This window comes from Rhea pennata, chromosome 26 (assembly GCF_028389875.1).
Source record: "Rhea pennata isolate bPtePen1 chromosome 26, bPtePen1.pri, whole genome shotgun sequence".
In the NCBI taxonomy this organism is placed as follows: domain Eukaryota; kingdom Metazoa; phylum Chordata; class Aves; order Rheiformes; family Rheidae; genus Rhea; species Rhea pennata.
In genome coordinates this window covers 6,142,407-6,163,737 of record NC_084688.1, presented here as the reverse complement: position 1 = coordinate 6,163,737, position 21,331 = coordinate 6,142,407, and the positions used below count along the sequence as shown (strand labels likewise).

The following is a 21,331-nucleotide window of genomic DNA, read 5'->3' as shown; positions in this document are numbered from 1 at the left end:
ATCTCTCACTACAGCACCTTGTCTTTTTCCTTTAATTCCCTTCTCTGTCTCAAATGCAAAAATGTAAACCAATTCTATATTTGGTCTACTGGGTTGTTTTGAGAAAGCCTAGCAGACTGAGGAATATTCATTCAGAGCACAAAAATACTTGAAAAGCATCAAACATTCATATGCACAAAACATCCAGGTGTGCAGCACACAGGATATACAAAAAGCTTTCCTGTCCTCCTCTGCTGAAATGTCTGAAAGGATTATCTAAGCACTGATGGCATCTTAGCCTCCACTACTGTGTGCAATGCAGTCAGATAGGCCTCTGAAACTTCACTTGTCGTGAAATCAACTGGTCTGTGAGAGCTAATGAAACTGGGTAGCCTCTTTTGGGCTTTAAAGCTATGAACAGCACAAAGGTCAGTCAATACTTTAGTTACACAATTGTAAACAAGCACTGCTGAAACCTGCTTTACCTGCCCCTATTAACTGAAATTTCATTATTTATATTTATTAATACCATTTCTCCAAGTTTGCAACAGGCTACATAATAACCGGAGCAAAGCTTATTGTATCAAAGAAAGATGAGATGTAGAATTCAAACTGTTACTAATTAAAAGACCCACAACCGTTCCAGTTAGCAAAAGCTGAAGGAATTCCCAGCAGAATGCCATGTCATCTGAATTTGGTAATTCTGTGCCACCATCAGACATCTGGAAATGCTCCAGACTTGTACACAGAACTGAGAATGAAAGAGTATCGGAAGGCTGTTTGTAATGGTTGATGCCCAGAATCTCCGGACTGCCACTCTGTTAACAGAGTCCCTACAATCTGCAAAGAAAAGGAGTGCCATATTTAAACAAGTCATTTCATAACTGTGAATATTTAAATACAAATAGAAAAGCTCAGGAAACTCCTCCCAGGCCAACTGATTTTCAATGAAAGGTTCCTTGTCCTGATCCCACAATTATTCTGAATGTAAAGAACAGCAGAGAAAGCCCATTCCAGATCTAAGTAGAAAAACTGGAAGGCAGAATTTGAGCAGAGCAAGGACTTGCCTGCTTCATCTAATCTACAAATACCAGCTGCAAAGCACAAAACCCCAACCAACCACCTAAGAAAATAAACACAACTCACCTGAAACATAATATGCCCTAGGAACAACATCAAAGTCTTTACAGTCTTTGGAGGTTGGATTTGGTACTAGGCACAGTGGAGGTGACAAGCCTAATAATCTGCATCTAACCAGAGGAAAATGAGAGACAGCACTTCCTAACCAAATGGTGAAATGTGAAGAAACAGAGGTTACAGGAAAGCCTTCTGTAAAACCTTCTGACACTGTAAAACCTTCTCCTAAGCAGAAGGGAGTACAGCATTTAGCTTCCACTGGAAAGCAGCAGGGCACAGAAAGGTACCAAAATATACCTCAGATGAGCAGCTTTTCAGCCTAAAGATCTGTGCTACATGGTTATACAAAAAAAGTTAGCAGAGGTTATTACCACACTTTTAGAGTAAAGACCCCCCCCCCCCAAATCTTCCTCCCTCCCAGAAAAAGGGTATGTAGATGTGAACCCTTCACTTCCTGCCTCTTTTTGCACACTTACTCTGCAGGAGTACGCCCAAAAAATGCAGAATGCTCGCCAGTGGCTTCCTTTCTGTAGGAAATAGATCACTTCTAGTTAGCACAAGAAAGGCTCACTACATCTCATACTCTGCCTCTGCATCCTCTTCTCCTGTCTACCCAAAAGAGCACTCATACCTTGCAATACAGCTGGGCTGTATTCACTTCTCCTGCTTCCTACTTAACCAGATTCTTAAACCTACAGACAGTAAGGTGAGAATAGGAAAGGCTACAGACTTTCACAGGGTCATATCCTTAACTACAGCATCCTCAGTGAAATTTGTTCCCCTAGGTGATTTCCACATGAGATGTGAATTTGAGTGTGATTTGTAAACTCTGATGTTCACAGGAAGGGCTCATCCAAAGCAGCACTCAGAGTAAAGTAGGCAGTACATTTTGGAGGGCAGTCCATTTTGCTCCAAAAGAGGATCTCCTATGGCAGTAGTTCAGTAGCTCATGTTAGATACTGCACCACAAGAAACATAATTACACAAGTCAAAATCATTCCCCCAATCATGAAGTATTTATCTTGAAAGGCTCGCTTCTCAATCAGTCGCATCACTGTATTGGATAAGCCCAACATGTTGGCAACATCCAAGATCTTCTTGTGAGTACCCTAAAAATAAACAAACAGCAAAAACTATTAAATTCAAGGTCCCACACTTCTCATTCCATAGTCTATGAACATTTTCCTATGAATGGCCAGCAACAAATTCTGATCCCTCAGTAAACAGTGGAACTTGCTATCAGCCAACAGTTCCCATAATTTAGGGGGAGATGGCCTCAGGACCCTAGAAATCAGCGGGATGATGAGTCAAAGCAATTCACACACCTGAACAGGAAGGAATAAGGTTAAAGATACAAAACAATAAATCCAGGCAGAGTCATCATACAGAGCAGCCCAGAGAATACACACTCGCTATGGAGGCATTAAGGGAGTTTTTCTGCAGAGCTTGAAGTATCTTGAGCAAACTTTCTTGCAAAACTTCCCTCCTGCTGGTTTCAAGTACTGTTCATACCAGCAAGAGGTTGAAAAGGAGGTCCAGAAACTTGTAAGGCCAGTGATAGGGTGCAAATGAAAAGACATATAAATCGTAATTAATGCAATTTCAATAAATCCTTCATCAGAGTAACAAATAGACTTCTAGCAAGTTTACTGCAGATAAGAATGTGTCACAGTTCTGTTTCACTGTTGAAGCAGTTGGTATTAAGAATGTCTGTGGATTCTACCAATTACCCGCATTAGCACACACAAACACAGCTCTGAAACTAGAAGTATCTGGAAATGGCCCAGGGGAATCTCACTATTGCAGCACAGCAGGAATACTCCTACTTTATTTCAGGGCAAAGGCAAGAAAAGGAAACTGCCTGAAATACAGGCACACAGATGTACTCTGGGCACATTTCAGAGCTGGTTATCATCCCATCTAGGGAGGAAGGAGACAACCCTTGGCGCACATTGCTTAGCTCCAGAGTGACAAGGCTACAGGTAGATAAGAAGTACCTTTCTAGGTAAGCTACAGATGAATAATGTACAGATGGACAGGCAGAGATGCTGCATTGACCACCACAGAGCCAACTCAGCCAGCTCACAGGGTAGAATCAGCTAAAGCATTCCCTGAGGGACAACTGGCCAGGACCACGTCCATCACACCTGTGGATGCAAGAAGATGGACACTGCCAGAAACCTTCCTGCACAATGGATATGATAATGGATCTAGTCTCTCAACTTGACTTCCAGGTCCAGGCTCCCTGAGGACAGAATTTATATCAAATGGCTTAGATACATATGCATGAGTAATAACTAATCTCAACCTGTACACTATACAGATTTGCAATACGGCATCAGAAAATCAGCTTCTTGTGTACAAAGCAGTGCAGGCATTTACAGTTCACTGAAATCAGCCTAGGTTCTCAGCTGTTGAAGTGTAATTGAATTTTTTGTCTTCATTTCACACACCTCACATTAAACTCCTGGATACTACACTTAAGTTAAGCACTGTCTCAGAACAATCTTTTCACACTACTACATAACAAAAAACCCTTGTTCTGCTTGAAGAGAAATTAAAAGAGGCTTGCTTTTGCTCTAAAAAAACAAAAATAAGCAAAAAATAAAGACTCTCCAATTCTTGCAGTCAGTGGAATAGTACAGCTAGATCAGCTGAATTATCCAACACTTGTGAAAATTTGAGAATACTTGTTTTCCTATTTGTCTCTATTTATATCCAAAATCCAAGGAGTTACATAGCTTACTCCACTTCCAAATTAATTCTTTTACCTACGAAAACTGACTCTATGGTAGCTGCTTCCACCAGAATTGTAAACATTTAAAGTTTAGCATCTTTGACAGTGTAAGAAAAGCTCAGGGAAAAAAAGGAACATGTAAAAAACTTCCTGAAAGAAGTGAGAAACATTCCCAAAAAACAAAAGAACTCAATGCTCCCAAAAGCAATAGATGATCAGCAGCTGTGGGCAGAGATCTACTAAATGTCACTGTTACAGTTCTGGCCTGAAGTTTCCCTGGCTTGCCACAAGCCAGCAGCAAAGATATGGCACATGCACATTTGCAAAAGTCCAACTGTGGACTAACATGAATCCAGGCAAGCTACTGCAATCTAACTAGCAAAAGAAGCAAGACAGGACTACCACCTATAACAGAAAATAATATTTCTTCTCTGTCTCTTTGAGGCAGTAGGTCCCACAAGTGTCCCTTTATCATATTTGTCAGCTGACCTGTGATAAACGCTCTTCCTCATCAAGAATCCTGCAAAAAACAAGGGTGTAAGTTGGTCAGAGACTAACTTGAATCAGTAACTTACATCTTGTAGAATCCACAATCTCACATTCTCTGTATGAAGTAGCAGAGTGGAGCATCTGAACAACTGGGTGCCCCAAACTAACATGGGCACGTACAATTGGATGCCACTGAAGGCATCCAGTTGTACGCACAGAGGACAAATGCAAGTCTTTGCCCTACCCTTCTCAAGGGCATAAAAACTTCAGGGAAGCTGCTTTTTCCAAAGGGCATTCACAACCCTGAATCTTCTCTTGGTGCCACTAGTCAGCCCCTCCCACCTTTTCTTCTACCTCTGCTTCACAAGATGGTAGCAGAACCCCTCCTGCCACCCACTAAACCTATGGCTAGTGAACTGAGCTACAACATAGTTCTAAATGAGCACTTAACTGTCAAACTAAGTCACTATATCTCTATTCAAAGTATTTCTCCTAAGTTACTTTGTATTTTTAAAAAAGGCAAAAAAAACCCACATTCACTAGGTCAGTGAGCAAACAGCTTTAACGAAGAAGCTAACGTTCATCTCAGAGGGGAAAGATCTGGGCTCTGACTGTTCTAATACATCAGTGCAACATTCATGGGCACAGGGACTGATCACTAGTCTATGAAGTAAAAGATGAGCTGCAACATTGCTTTCTGCCATTATATACCGGATTTGCCAGCACAGAGTTTTGAGACCACCAGCTAGCCCGGACCTCTGCAATCAATACAGGAAATTTCTTTCTTGTGAACTGGACATTAGGATTAGAATAAGCACCTAGCAACTCTGCCCTGTGAACACTCACCTCTGGTCACCCCTAGGAAATAGGTACCTTAGGAGCTAAAACTTGCTCCAGGAAAATTTCTGTGCACTTTAAGGGTGAGATCCATAAGCATCTGCAGTTCAGTTATACGCATGTAAGGTGTCTAGGCTCCTTTTAGAGTCAATGGAATTTAAGGTGTGATTCATCTGACCAAATGCTAGCCATTAAATACTTACATCCCCTTGAAAATACATCCCAAAACAAAGCCATGTAACAGTGAATGTTTTTTCCCATCATAAAATGGATTCAGCTGATATGAATTTCCTTACATTTTTCATGGATCCAACTTCCCCCACATATATGCTTCTTTCTAAAAAGCTCCTTCTGTATCTATTTTCTCACAATTTAACAACACTTTGAACAGTCTTTAAAATACAAGACAAGTATGTGCAATTCTCAAGAAACAAAGAAATATATTTTTCATTAACAATATTTAGGGGAAGATATATTGTTAGGTTGCATTAGATCTGAGAGTGTATTATTTTTGTTATTAATTTTAAATATAACTATGCCAGCTTTGTGGTTGTTGAGTGATGTTCATCTGCATCAAGACCTATATGCAGCTAGCTGTTATTTCCCATTCTTCATTTGAGTTTTTTAAAAAAAAACATAGCAAAACAAAACGTAACATTCAGTGTTTCATATACTGACTACAGCACAGCTGAATATCACTAGGCTATCTGGTCACACACACACACAAAAAAAAAAAAAAAAAAAAAAAAAAAAAGCTTAAAACTGTTCCTACTAAGATGCTAAAATGCAAAGGTCTCAGGTTTATTTAAAATGGGGCTATGGGCCTTTCCCAGCATTCTCAGATTGAAGCAGTGCACTGAAACAAATTCATATATTGATTTATTTTACTTAGCCTGGTCATCATAAATGTAGGAATGTGGGGTCTTTTTGGTATAAAATGATGCCCCACCTTTAGTGTCACTCTCTGGTCCCTCAGCCCCTGAAGGATGTTGGTCCCACTGCCAATAAGATCATCCATGCCACGATGGGCATTCTGCAGGGATTCATTAAACTGTAATGTTTCGTCGATCGGTATGGTGGTGTCAGAGTCCTGTAGGGGAAATGCAGTGTGTTGGTTACCTTGCCTGCTCATTCATACTGCCCATTCATAGTTAGATTCAGAAAGAGAACATACAGAAACAAATGTGGCAGAGACTTGACAGGACTCGAGGGATTACATTTTTAGTAAGGATATTAGACACATCATTAACTTCTGAGTGAAAAAAGTAGCTCAAAGAAGCCTACAGGAAGTAAGCCTAAAGGTAGAGGTTTTTTTAAAGTTACCAGTTGTTTGACTTCTAATAGATCTCAAAGGATAAAAGTCAGATTAAAAATTAAGAAATTTTTATAATCTCATTTTATGACACATGTGGGAAAGAGTACTACAACAGGGAATCATTTGCCAAAACTAACAGAAGGGGTGTAACAAAGCTAGTCATTGCAAGTGAAAGACTTGTGAAAGATTTGATAATACATGTTTTTAAACGGCAGAAGGCCTACAAAGAACAATGTCTGGGAACTGACATTCTAGAAATTCATATTGACAAGAAGGTGCAAATTTCTGATAGTTCAAACATCTGTCTGCGGTCACCAAGTTCCCTGAAGATTTGACTCACTCAACACCCAAGGCTCTATAATAAATAATAAAATTTCCAGCAGAGATGCACTAGTTCAACTGGAAACTATAAACTTGAAATAGAAATAACTAGATAAAACTCTATAACCTGGGTTGCACAAGAAGTCAGAGGATGTGATCAGTTTTGCCTTTGAAAGGCTTCCATTTTAATCTTCTCTGGGCACCATTCCATTAAGAGAGTCACGATAAAGAGTCTGTGAATCATGACAAACTTCCATACTGTTTTATGGACAGGAATCATGAACAGGAGTTAGTAAGAGGTTAAGCGTGGGAACACTGGCTTACCTGCTTCCATATACTCAGAACAGCAAGGAGTACTAAAAGGCAGAACTCATGCTTAGGATACAAGTTGGTTAATATCCTATTCTGACTGCCAGCTGTAGTTTACATTATCAAACTTGCACAAAACAACCTATGATGATTCCTGCAGAAAAATACAGCTCTGAGAACACTATAAACATGTACAATACAGTGTTAGGTGTTTGCCCACCTGACTGGGTATTCCAGGTATTCTGCCTACTGACTGTAAAAGAACAAAGAATAAGGGACAGAGCTGTAAGCAGTTATGAGGTAAAAATTACTGAATGAAGAAGGCTCTTGACAGTGTAAGGAACGCTTATATCAAGTGTTAACGAAGCACTGAGGCTGGAAATAAGCATCTGGTCTTAAATGAGTACGCAGACCGGAATCACTATGATTTGCAATGGAACGACTATTATTGACTATTATTAACGACTATTGTATTCACTGAACTTCACATCAGAAGGAATTCCATTTCCTGTACAAGGAGTATGCAGCTCTTTGTGTACACCACAAGCTAGCAAGAAAAATGTCAATGTAAGTTTTTGTGCTCTTCACTGGGACCCTAGATGGATTGGATGTTTTTCATTTCCTGTTAGTGTTTTTCTCTAGAATAGTACAAAGTAAGCTTTAAAGACCACATTTATCTCTGAATTAAGCAAAATGCTCGTAACACTCAAAGAGTTTTCAAGAGTTGTTATTGATGATGAGATTTATTCAGGCTGCTTACATACTCAGCTAACATTTCTATTTAAAAGGGTAGAGTAGCATATAAATATAAGCTGTGTAAACTTTTTAAAGGACACAAAATCCTAAGCAAAACAGGTAGGCCAATGACTGAAAAGTGAATCACCATTTTGGTATTAAGAGGCCTTTCTACTTCGAAAGTCATACTTCTGTAACAATGAGTTAAAATAAATACAAAGTCAGTCACACAGTTTCTTTCATCTTGAGACAGTTTTCAACATCTAAAGGAGAAAAAGTAGTTTGGCATCTGTCTCACACTCACAAGCCGACTACTGCTCTTCAAAACTGCTTCCAGTTGGATATGTACATTCTTCCTGGGCAACATCATCCTATAAAAAAAATTTCTCCACATTTGCAGAGGAACATCACAGCTTTTTGAAAACAAATCAAGTTCCAAGTGACAATGTTCCTCTGAAGTCTTTTTTATAATTTTGAAGTAGTCAATTTCAAGCAGCCAAGAAAATGTGAGAAATTAACTTTATGTGGTGCTTTGAAAAGTCTACTGAACTTTATAAATCTCAGTAAAATGTGGCCAACTCACATTCACTCTACTTTGCCCTAAGAGCGTGTGGCAATAGAGAAAGTGAATAGTAGGTTATTAAAAAATAAATAAATAAAAAAATAAATAAAAAAAAGGTTACAAGTTCTGGAGTCACAAAAAAGTGGAACCAACATTATTCAGAGCAGTTTTTTTGGAAATTTGCATGGGGAAATTCAAAGGGGAGGAACTAAAAATTAACAAGAACAGGTGGAAACATATTGCTTTCATTAAAAACTTTTGAATGGTTTACAGATACAAAGGAAGGCTTTTCTAGTGGTACGATTTTTATCTGGGCAAATGAAAGCCAGCTGGCATTCACTGTTATCAAGATGTATAAAATTTACTGATAGATGAAAATATTTTCCAGACATTTTACAGATCCCAGGATTTGATACAGACATTTGACACAAATTGCAGTAAAATGAATACTTTTGTACCTACCTCATTCACCCTTTTGAAACTGCTCTAAGAAGTCAGATACAGCTGCATTGGATAAAAAAGGAGCAGCAACTTTCGGAACAACTGGCTGTCTTTCCCTACCACCTTCTAATAAATCATCTTTTCCTCAGGAAATAGTTGTGCTTTTTCAAAACATATGGTTATTCCTTTTTACCTTTTTTCCATTTACATCACCTCACAACAGAAATCTAATGGAGTCAAGCTTAAATCTTGCCTGAAACTTCTCTGAAAGACTGTGTTCTCTAGAACAGATAGATCTAAAATAAGGAATATTTACATTAGTAGTGAATGTACGTGCAAGCAACTCTTCTCGCTGTCGTTCTTGCTGCTCCCGGACATAACGGCGATGTTGAAAGTTCCTCAGGGCCGTCTGCAGATGCTGAACATCATACTTCAGCTGGTCAACTCGGCTAGACAGAATCAACAACAGGAAGACATTCCGAGGGATAAATATAACAATCTCTTCTGATGTTTTGTGTGTGAACAACGGAACATTACAAATTAACAGCCATAGATATTAAGAATGATGAGTTTTACTTATCTAAGAGATAAAGAACATTAAATGTTAGGCCTATATTTCAGGCTTAGATCTTCTGTTTCAACAAAACAGGTAATTATTTAACCAGAATACAATGATGAAATGTGAAGGAGAATTCTTGAGTTGTCTTGCACATCCTCTCCTATGACTAGTCTCTTCAGAGGGATTGTATGCATATTCCTCATTTAACATAGATTTGGTAGCTATTCAAATACTAGTGTCTTTCTATTTTATGATCTCCATTCATATAAAAGATTAAGCTTTCAAGTTTCATCAACTAACACCACATTCTTAAGTTTTTACAGAAGGAGCCTAAAAACCACTAGGAAATACCAGAAACATCTCCACTGGGCTAAAATGAATCTTATCCAGAACTCCATTGTTTCTGAGTAAATATTCATTGATTGTAAAGGAAGCCTACACAACCAGCAGATATTGATCTCTATAGTATAGAGATATATATATATCCACCTCTCTATATATAGATATATATATATATATATATCCACCTCTACCTATGAAAGCATTTTGGGACCAAACAGTAATAGTAGAGTAACAGAATAATTTAGACTAGAAGGGTCCTCTGCATTCTCTGGTCCTATCTCCTGTTCATACTAGTGCTAAAGAAAGCTTCTTATTTTAGTCACCAACAGTTTCGCAGAGAAAATGATACTACTAAAGTAATTTTACTCCTTATTTCCATAAATGTCATTAAAAGTAAATGCCATAAAGAGTGTAATCTCTTTTAAGCATCTCAGAACACAGCCATGACTCTAGCCTCATCACCAATCTGTGGTTAAACACAATAAAGTTATTTTGCTTCTTTACCTTCATTTTCTTACTGTAAAGCACAGGAATAAGTTATGCAAATGTAGATGTTTCATTCAAATGGAGAAGCAAAGATTTCTACATCTTTCACTTAAAATAATTATGAAGATCAAAGCACTATCGTAGCAAAGGTGATAAACTTACAGTTTAGCATTCTGGCGCTTATTGGGGGGTTCTTTGCTGGACAGGATTTCCAGACGTTCCAAGTTACTAAATATATTGTCTAGTCTTGCCTGAATCTCATTTTCTACTACTGCAAAGAAAAAAAATGTATTTTGGTTTGAATTAAAGAACTGCAATCTTAGAGAAAGCAACAGGTCAAAAACATTCAAACCAGTTTTTAAAGCTTTACAGATACAAATCGTTACTAGGTGAAAACAGCAGGACTGAGAATTACGCAGAACAAAAATCTACTTCTCTAACTAAATAATTTGAGATTCCTATCTTCCCTACCTATTCTGAACAGGGATCTGGGAAAGCCTGGCTAGCTCTCCAAAATATGAGTCCCTTTCCTTATCTCCTCTACATATTAGGATTTGAAGTCCTCCTGTTCTCTGCAACCCCATCCTGATGCTTTGACAGGACTTGCCCACACAAGCTAATATCCAAGAGGATTCTCACAGCAATGGCCACTTAAACCTGTGAATACCATAACACGGAGTTAACATACATCTCATCTCCACCTATAGCAAGAGAGACTGAAAGACCATGGGAAGGCTTAAGAGTTGATGGGAACAGGTGGACTGCATGACATCCTTAAAAAGCATGGCCAAAACAGGGCTGAGGAGCTGTTACAGATAGAAAACAAGGCTATATAACTATTGCCTCTCTAATCATCTAATTCATACTTGCTTCTGCTATCTGTGTAACAACAGCAGAGGGACAAGAGCGCAAAATGCTAAGTCTTACATACTTATACTTTAACGGAGTGGGAAGCAGATACAGTTGGATAGGGTCTTTCATATCCTTACAGTTATTTTGACCATTGTAGAGCAAAATTTGGTTTAAGTCATGGCCACTTTCTCCCTTTAACAATTACCTTTTCTAACCATTCCACCACCCAGCATTTCACAACTTAAAAAACTGCGTGGAAGAATAAAAGACTGAAGCACTTTTAGTCATCTTTTTGTGTTCAAAGAAGGTGAGCTGTAAGTTTGAAGGTATACATCCTTTGCAGCATGTCCACAGACTTCTTATTAGAGGTCACAGAAGCACCATCATGTCTGTGGAGCCATGAGGACAGTCCTGAAGCTAATGTATGTCTGACTGCCACAAATGTATAAAAATCATCAAATCCTACAAACAGTCTTTGTACTCATTTGCTAGCTGACTACAGAGGTGTTCAAAAAAGCATTATTAACAAACAACTAATTACTCCTCAGTATCTCAGGACTTTACAGAATATCACATTCAGCAAAACCCAGAAAAGCAAGCAGCACATACAATCCCTTTACTTTGTCCCTGGATCTCACACAGCCAGGGAGCAGCCATCTCCCATACATAAACACAGATCAACCAAGTTATCCTAATGCATCTCTCCATCATTCAGCACAACTAACAGAAAAGCAACTGAGGGGACACACAGATAAATTACATGAGCTTTTGCTTGTCTAAATAATAATACTTATACCTTATTAATCATACGTTTTTCTGAGACCAAAAGGTGACAAGAAAAACTGCAACCGAAAATTCAATTTCCTGGCTCATTTTCCCACTCTTCAGTCAAAAGATAAATCTTCTTTTCAAAAAATTCTCAAATATATACTAATATGTATAGCACATAACTGTAACTTCATATGTGTATATAAAAATGATATTCACTGATTCACTGTGTAAGATGGTGCATAACCCTGCATCTTAAAATGGCCTAGAGTAGTCGAGGAAAAATGACAAATTATGCTAACAGGGGCTCCAAAATCAGATTCAGTGAACAGCAGTCCAAGAAGTCTGGCAATTGTACTAGGTGCAACAGTAGCAATCATCACAGAAAATACAATCAGTAGACAAGCTGTTAACTTTTTCTATCAAAAAGTATCACAGACTTTTCTACAGTAAAATCATACTTCACAAATATATTTTGGGTAATAGAAGTCAAATGTATCCAGTCAAGGCAGTGTACTTTTCTTTCCAAAATAGTGAGGTTTTTTGTTTGTTTTGTTTTGTTTTTTTAAATAAGGCCCATCAACAACTCCTCACGTAGGAGTTAAGGATTCAAAGACAGGTGAAGAATATGCCAAAATACACTTGCCAATTCTGCACCAAGTTAAAGAACCCTGACACAATATACTACAGTAGCTGATTACCATCATTTTACTAAGAATAATTTATTAATATTAATTTGCTAAAGCAATTTTAGACATAGCTGTTCTCTCTATTTCTCTTACACAGAGGGAATTAGAGGCTCTGATTCAGATGCAAGCAAGATCAGAATCATCCTGCCTCAATTTCTGCACATCAAATCACATAATTTTTCCCAGAAGCTAGATTTAAGCATATTCTTAGGAAGACAGCCAATTAGTGGATGCTGAAGGAACTGCAGAGTAACAGGACAAATGCATAGAGATATCTCTATGCATAGAGAAGTAGAGGTTTACTCTACTTCTGAGCCTCTAACCAACTGGTTTGCTGACCTCCTGGATTAGCACACACATCTGTGTTTACTGTATTTTGTCCTGTTTTCCGTTCTGCCCTACAAAACCACCACCTTATTCAAGTCAAATATTTTTAATGGATTTCAAGCCTGTGATATGTATCACCAGATCATAAGTGAACAAGAAGCCAAACTCATTCCATTAATGAGTTAATAGAATGATAAAGTATACAAAGTTAATGGTTCAAGTTAAATCAAATGAGTAGTAGGGTGGAAATTTTCTCTTTAATTAACTACTTACAGTGTACTGATTGTTTATCTGATGTCTCCAGACGCCCCATGTGAGATTGGACCTCATGGACTTGTCTATCAAGCAGAGGAAAGAAACAGAAATCACTTAACATCTATTAAATCAAAACAAATCATTTTTCAATATCTCCTCAATTTTCACCTTTTTTTACAGAAAGTATTTTCCAGAACAGACTAGGAAACAGATAAATGGCATTCAGTGCAAACACAGTCCATCACTAAAAACAAAAAACACCTTCAAATCTTCCATATAAAGAAAATTGTGCTTTCACTTAATATGTACTACAAAACAACTTTGAGTTTTAAAAGGCTATAGTTTAAAAATCAAAATAAAGGTCAAAAGATTTCCATTCTAGTTCTAGCTCTCTTTTCATACTCATAGCCTGAACTGAGGCTCAATTTCAAGTGTCAAACACGTCATACTACAAGCCATTCAAACCTACTTACTCCAAGACATTCTTGAAGACAAGACTTCAGATTCATAGTAGGAACTCAAGAGTGGTGAGTACAGCACACGGAAGATATGACTGCTGCACAAGTTTGTACAAAAGGCACCTTAAGACACTCATCTGCAACAAAACACTGCCTACATGCACTACTAAACTCAAGAATATAAATGAGACAAATGGCATATGAGACACCACACCTGTATGCCACCGCCTGAACACACAATATACACCTGGGATACTTTGTCCCTCCATCTCAAAAAGAACACAGAAGCACTGAAAAAGGTTCAGAGAAGGACTATAAAGATCATGAAAAATGCCTAACAGCTTTCACACAAGAAACAAAAGGTTCTTCAGCGTATAGAGCAGACAATGGCAGGCATATATCCTAGAGATCTGTAAGATCAAAAATGGCACAGGAGAAGGTGAATAAGGAATGAATGTTCACTGTCTCTTCCAGCATAAGAATTACAGAGGCATCAAATGAAATTAAAAGATAGAAAGCTTAAAAGCAAAGAGAAGGTTATGGTTTTCTACGAAATACATAATGAATCCATGTAACTGATGGAGTATAGGGATGGAGTATGGGAACTCCTGATGGAGTTCCATGGAGTATGGAACTGGATGGAGTATGGGGACTGGCGCAGGTTGTGCTGGTTGTGCAACTGGTGAAGGTTGTGCTGGTTCAAGAAAAAAAATGGACAAGTAATGGCAAAAAGGAAATGCACTGATAGTTGTTACACTCTTTCAGGAAGCCTCCAAGCCTCAAATTGTTGGACACTCAGACAATATTCAGAGGAAGCATCCTATTTGCTTGCCCATTTCTTACTCTCTTTCCTAGGCATTTGCAGTTAAGAATTAGGTCAGACAGACCTTTGGCCACACCTGGCATGAAAAATTTCACAGCAGCTAAGATTCAGACTTTCAGAAATACACTAAAAAAATTACAAAAGTATCAGGGCATTTTCTCTAAAAATATCTAGGGGATCGTAACTATGACCGTATTAGTGGCTCTTTTTCTGGTGCATGCACTGCTCTACAACTTTAGCATAAAAGTTTATGAGACTAAGCCACAAAAAACAACTCATCTTACAAACAGAGCACTAAGGCATTCATTCTTCAGATACTATGAGATCTTTTATTTATAACTATCATCACATTCATGACACACCTTCTAAATCATGACACTGTGATGCTAAACTGGTAACTCCAACTTTATAATACAGCTCTCCTGATGGCATGTTCAGTTAAATACAGAACCACTTCATTAACCAGCATCTTGCAACACTTCCTGTTCTGTATAGTTTTCCAGAAGTTTCTCTAGGATACCCCAGACATTTTAAGATTCACACTGCTCTCAAAATGACAGTTTTAAAATCAAGGTGTAGGACCTAAATTAGACCATGAGGAAGGGGATCAGAACATCTATTCTACATTCACCAGAACTCTTCATATGCCAACCTCCTGGAAATACAATACATCCACAGAAAAACTAACACAGAAGTCTAAATGTTAAGAGTATCCGCAGACTGGCAATAAACTAAAAAAAAAAAAAAAAAAAAAAAAAAAAACAGTAGTACTGTGGGAAGTACAATCACAGAATAAGACAATATGGAAGCTGGAACAATGTACGGTGTTCCCCTTATCAGTAATTGAATTGAATATTTGCATTAACCGTCTCCTTTGGCCTCCTTCCCAGGAGTTATTCCATATCTCGTTGAGCTGCAAGGTTATTTGTAGCTTGCAATTTTCATACCACCTCTGCTTCGACAGCTGCCATAACCTGTGAAACACACTGTGCTATATACTATTACAATTACTTAAGTCTCTCCTGGAACACTTTAACTGCTGTCCACAGGTGACCACAGAACTCCACTGCCAGAAAAATACACACTACCAAACTAGTGTGCCTTAAATGTATGCACATCTAGTAAAAGAGAGTCAGCGTCTTCTGGGAATACTTTATCTCCCGTACTTTAAAAATCCAAGCCACGCAGCTTTGCTTTCAGCCTGACGTGGCTGGAGGCAAGTTGGGACTTTGGACACAGCCAGCTTGGAGGACCACAACTCGCTTCCTTCTGTGGACTGAAAAAATAGTCCCTTACAGCGAGGCTACACTATGACACATCTATTTACTTTTTTATTTTACGAAAAGCTTTCAAATAACGCCAAGAGGAGAGAAGCAGATAAAACCTCAACGAGCACGGCACACACACCATAGCGTTAGCTGGTGTCACCCGCCTCGCCTCCACCGAAGCCTTCACCAGAGCGCCCCTGCGCGCTCCCTGCGGCCGGGCCCGGCCCCCGGCTGCCCGCTGCTCCTGAGGGGTTTCCGACCGTTACAGCCTCCCCTCCCCCCCAAGCCCCGGTACCGAGGGGACGCCGCCGGCCCCTTCCGCTCCCCTAGAGAGCGCAGCGGGGCCGCTGGGCTCCCTCCCCTGCTCCCCCGCACGCACTTGTTGGTCTGGTGGTAAAGCCCCTCCATCGCAGCGGCGCGGCCCGCATCCACCGCCCACGTCGCCGCCCGCCCCTTCCGGCCCCGCCGCCTCTCGCTTCCGCTTCCGCCGGCCGCGGCGCCCCGAGGCGCCTGCGCGGCCCGTAGCAGCGCTGGTGCGCGGCCCGCAGAGGGCGCCGCAAGCTCGCGATGCCGCCGCGCGGCGGCTCCCCGCGGGGCGGGGCGGGAGGCGGCCCGAGCTAGCCGCGGTGGCCTGAGCGGGGCGCCGCCGCCCGGGGTGGGGGTCGGAGCAAGGGTTGCGGTGCGCCGCGCCGCGCTGGCTGGCGGCCGCCATGTTCTCCCTCAGCGCAGCGCCTCGAGGCAGCGAGCGGCGCCCGCCTCGGTGGGCCCAGCCCCCCCCCCCCCTCACGGCCCTCAGCGCTGCCACGCTGTCAGCCCCGGGGGTCCCGCTTCCCGCTCTGCCCCCGCCCCAGCACTGCTCCTGCAGCCCATCTGCAGCCTACCCCACGGCACACCTGCACCTCGCACCGCTGGGCTGCGTGGTGCCCCCGACTGTGCAGCTGCCACCCTGTTTGCCCATGCGGGAAGAGGCGGGTGTTGCCACACACTTCAGTCACCCTCAGATCTGCTTGTGATCCTTTCTGTCCCATCCTTCCAGAAATTGCTTCCACCGTGTCCACCCTGCTGCTGGAGAGAGTCCGATGTAGGGCTACGAAGATGCTTAGAGGACTGGAGCACGTCTCCTGCAAGGAGGGGCTGTGAGAGCTGGGCCTGCTTAGCCTGGAGAAGAGAAGACTGAGGGGATCTTATCAATGCCTACAGATACTTTTAAGGGAGGGTGTCAAGAGGATGAGGCCAGACTATCTGCAAGGATGCCCAGCTACAGAGCAAGAGGAACGGGGTGCCAATGGAAACACAGGCAGTTCCACCTGAATATGAGGAAGAATTTATACTGTGAGAGTGACAGGGCACTGGAAGAGGTTGCCCAGAGAGGCTGTGGAGTCTCCTGTGGAGACACTCAAAACCCACTTGGACATGATCCTCTCTAACATGCTCTAGGCGCCCCTGCAGGATCAACTGAGCAGAAGGGTTGGACTAGATGATCTCCAGAGGTTCCTTTCAATCTCAACCATGACCAAAATGTGATTTTGTGTGATTCTGTGATTCTGTCAGGCAGTAAAATGCCTGTATCTACAACCTTATTTAGCAGGAGCAGTGGTGATGGCAGTCAAGAAGAGAGCCCAAGGCCCCAAGCTGTGTGTTGCTTTCTTCACCTGCAGGTTCTTCTGTGAGGACAAGGGTCTTTCTCCCTGGCATCAGAGGCTACTGCCCAGGAGGTAGTAGGAGAAAGGAGCTATCTCACCATGGAGAACATCTTCATTCCCTGCATGTAGAAATGCCTTGACATTGTTCCTGCCCTTCCTCCCCAAAGCTGTTTTCCTCCCATTGTTTGTCAAGAGGATGCTCTCTTCCATCAGCCCTTTACCACTTGCAGCGCTCCCACTTCTTCCACTGAATCTATTAGCCTTATCGAGCTGGGCACATTGTCTCTGTGTTTAATGCTCTTTAGTGTTTTGTTCTTCCACTGATTTATCCAATTCATTTTTGAACCCATGCAGATCTTTAGCATTTCCAATATCTTGCGCCAAAGAGCTCCTTCTCCTAACCTTACATTCCATAAAAAAGTGTCCATTTTTTTTCTGAATCTGTCACCTCCCAGTTGGATTCAGTGCCCTAATTTTTGCCCTAACTGCAATAAACTGTGGACAGTTGTTCCCTATTCACTTTTCGTATGCCAGTCATCATTTGCAGTTGTCTTCACATTACCCCACTGTTGTCTCTTTCAGACTCAAGCGTGCCAGGAAAAAGGGATCTAGGTAAATGTGGATGTCTGATGTGAAGGTATGCTGTGAAATAGTTCTTTAGGTTACTGTTACAGTCAGGGAAGATATCAGCAGAGTTTAGAGTAAGACAGTTATCTTTGGTCCTGTGAACCTCACTATGAACTGCATTCACTAAATCATCAGAAGGAATCCAGGTGACTAGCTCAAATGAAGATGCAAATATATAGGTATCTAGCAGGAAGTAAGATGAATCCTGCATCTTCTAAAATAGCTGTTCCAGGTCATTGTTATGATCATCTCTGAAACTACTAGCTGTCCCATATAAGTTTACTTTCTATTTCTTACCTAACAGTTTCCACTACTCTGCTTGTTTTTGTGATTGTTACATGTAGCACTGATCATTTTCATAGAACTATGTACTTTTAAATCCGAAAGCTTGTTCGTAAGTGGTAGTGGTCAGCTCAGGGCTTCCCATGCTGCAGAGAGAATTCAGGTTGTTTTTCCTGAGAATCATAGGTTTGTTTCACCTTACATTTAGCTACACTAAATTTCCCGCACCATTTTATCACCCATTCATTCTGTAACAGCCTTAAACAGTCTTCTTTAGTTTCTCACAAAGCTGTAAGTCTAGGCCTTGCTCTAGGGTTATATGGCAGACTGTTTTCTGTTAGCTAAGCTGGTTTCTTTGTTATTTGGACCAGATGATCAGCTGCAGTACAAACCACAACCTTTCGTTGTACATGCTGGACTGTAAACACTGATGTACTTTTAGAGTACCAGCCTGACGAGCCACTTGCACTCCACTCTTGCAGCTTTATGGAAGGATTAGAAACAAAATGGCTTGTGAAAAGAAAACTTAGGTAAGTGCATAAATATAAGTTAGTCTGGACCTCAGGAGAGTGAGCAGAAATGCTTATACAAGAATTGATTGATTAAAAATCTCAGATTAGGACTATAATGCATTGTGGTCAGTGTACATAGATGGAAAATAGGTCACGTCAAGAAACACAACTTCATGTTTTAAAACAACGATTAGAGTAAGATTTTTGTGATGCATTCAATTTAGTACCACAAGGTACATAACTTAAACATTAGCAAAATACAATATCAATAAAATACATGTTAGTTTAATTGAGAACTGACAAGCTGACAGATCTCCGAAGTTGCTGTCATGAGGATACTATTAAAGGAATAGGGATTTTCATGGGATTTGAAGCCTCGGTTTTAATTTAGATAAAATTCTGAAAGTAACAAATGATTAGTAAGAAGGCAGCCTGTCATAGATAAGCAGCTGAAGGAGAAGGTGAGGACTTCCAACACACTTGAGTTATAGTTAAGTTATGGAGTTCAGTACTCCCCATTTAAACAAGTGCTGGTCAGATCTCGGATTGAACCTGCAGAAATTGAACTCTACAAAACAAAACCAAAAACAGACAAAAAGTTTGCTGTCAGTTTAGCTCTCCAGATTGCTTCACTTTGGGTTCAGATGAACACCACTACCAGCACAAGAAAGGCAATCGGAATGTGCACAGCTAGAATGGTTTAGTTATAGCAGTGTCATACTTTCAGCTTCTTTACCAGTAGTGAATCGTCCATCTTTGGATTTTCCTCTAATGAGTCAAAAGATCTCAGCACTATTTACATAAATCAGTGGAGCAGTGTCCCTAACAGGGAGATTTGCCCTCATGGACACAGCAAGCAGGATATTCAGCTCTTTCCTTGTCTATTATTTCTTTCCTTTCTTAAACCTTGTCCTTTTTGGCCTGTTCTTCAGGCTATGTATCCTCACTAGTATTGGGCTGATACTACCCTTTTCTGGATTGATATTCCATTTGTAGTGCTGAGAGAAACTTGCTCTATCATAAAGAATAATGTGGTAAACTGAGTCCATCCAAATAAAATGTACTTTAATACAGTTAAATACACAGTTCTAAATCTAGGATCAAAAACCGTCTTCAGCAACTGCAGCCCTATTTTGTACTTCTCCTTCCTAGGCAAAGCTTAAATACCTTTACAGCAAAAAATCCAAGATACTGAAGCATGACAAACAATGGAGGGAAGACCAGAAATGATTTTAAGAGAGAGGAAGCTGAAGTTGGGCACCTTGCCGTGTGACTCTAGGCAAAATGTGAAACTTTGAGTCTAGGACAATGTTGGTTTCTTCTGCTGTTGCTCATTTACAGATAAAGGTGTGCAGCTGAAGAATATACTCTAGTGACATGAAGACAAGTTACTGACTTTCATGCAGATAGATATAAATGAGTGAAATTAATGCAGATCTTTAATGTTCCTATAGATTCATCCTTTGCATCTCAGATGCTGCATGAAACTTTGTCCATTCTACATTGCCATGCAGCAGACCAGGTGACTGGCAAAAGAGCATTGCTTAGTAACTCAAGCCGCAGAAATCACATCTGCCTAAGAATAAAAAATGTATCAATAAAAGCAATAGCTGCAGCAGTAATACATACATTCACTTCTTTTTCTTTGCCTTCCCTTTTCTGGGTCATTAAACCCCATTTCAAACATTTTCTGTAAATAGAGCTTGAATGAAAGTAGGTGCTGGGATTTCCCTCCTAGCTAGCACTTTGTGGGAAGTATCACGAATTTTGATGAAGTAGCAAGCACTGAAGTACAGGAGTGATTTTTTGTTCTTTTGTGAAGAAATTGATTTTTGCTAGAAAAAAATGCTACAACAAAATGTCTATTCTTATTAGACTTCAAGTCCTTCCAGGAGGAGTCCTTCAGCAAATTGGCTCATTTAGACACAACAGCCAGGAGCATGGAGAGTAAAAAAAAGGTTTTGTTCAAGGAAAGCTTCTGTATTGTAAACAGGATAAAAGGGGATGGAAAGAGTCACTTATCACTGTCTAATGTGTCCCCAGGTCATTCCTGTGTAGCACCTAGTGGAGAAAAAGGATTTCATATTCACTGCTCTCTTAGAAACTCCAAGCCAATGGTGGAGATTTTCTCTATCAAATAATCTACAGACATAATGTGCATTCAGCAGTAGAGTTCAAGCCCCCATTGGTGCATTCTTCATTGCCCTCTATTTGGCTTGTACTTTAAAGCCTTGCAGCACCAAAACGAAAGCTAGATCCCTGTACAGTCTCCTTTTTGCTGCCTGTCACACAGTCTGTTATCCCCTCAGAGATAGCAGGGTTAGTCTGGAATAAACGGAGTTTGTTCTCTCCCTGAAGAAAAGACCCTGATAATATGTCTCTTTTTATTTTTGTAAGCATGATTCCTAATAGGCATAGAAACTCTCTCTTCCCCCCTCCTCCCTCCCTTCTCTCTCTCTCTCTGTCTCTCTCTGGCACGCGCACACACACGCACTATTCCCAAGCTCTTTGCATGCTTTCTTGATACTAATAACTGTGGCTTTAAAAACAAAGGAGTGCCGAACCTGAGGGCATGCTG

At 40.5% G+C, this 21,331-nt stretch overlaps 1 protein-coding gene across 2 annotated transcripts; it reads right to left on the bottom strand.

Annotated features, from left to right (window-relative positions):
- Positions 1-1,515: 1,515 nt before the first annotated feature.
- Positions 1,516-16,136, bottom strand: GOSR2 (golgi SNAP receptor complex member 2). Of its 2 annotated transcripts, XM_062595835.1 has the most exons (6): positions 16,069-16,136; positions 13,159-13,223; positions 10,412-10,520; positions 9,179-9,311; positions 6,129-6,269; positions 1,516-2,225 (listed from the first exon to the last, which is right to left on the bottom strand). In XM_062595835.1, the coding sequence occupies exons 1-6, from the start codon at positions 16,095-16,097 to the stop codon at positions 2,064-2,066; spliced, it is 639 nt and encodes a 212-aa protein (XP_062451819.1). In that variant the 5' UTR covers positions 16,098-16,136; the 3' UTR covers positions 1,516-2,063. The 2 variants fall into 2 exon arrangements, with proteins under 2 accessions (XP_062451819.1, XP_062451820.1); XM_062595836.1 differs by lacking the exon at positions 6,129-6,269.
- Positions 16,137-21,331: the final 5,195 nt, after the last annotated feature.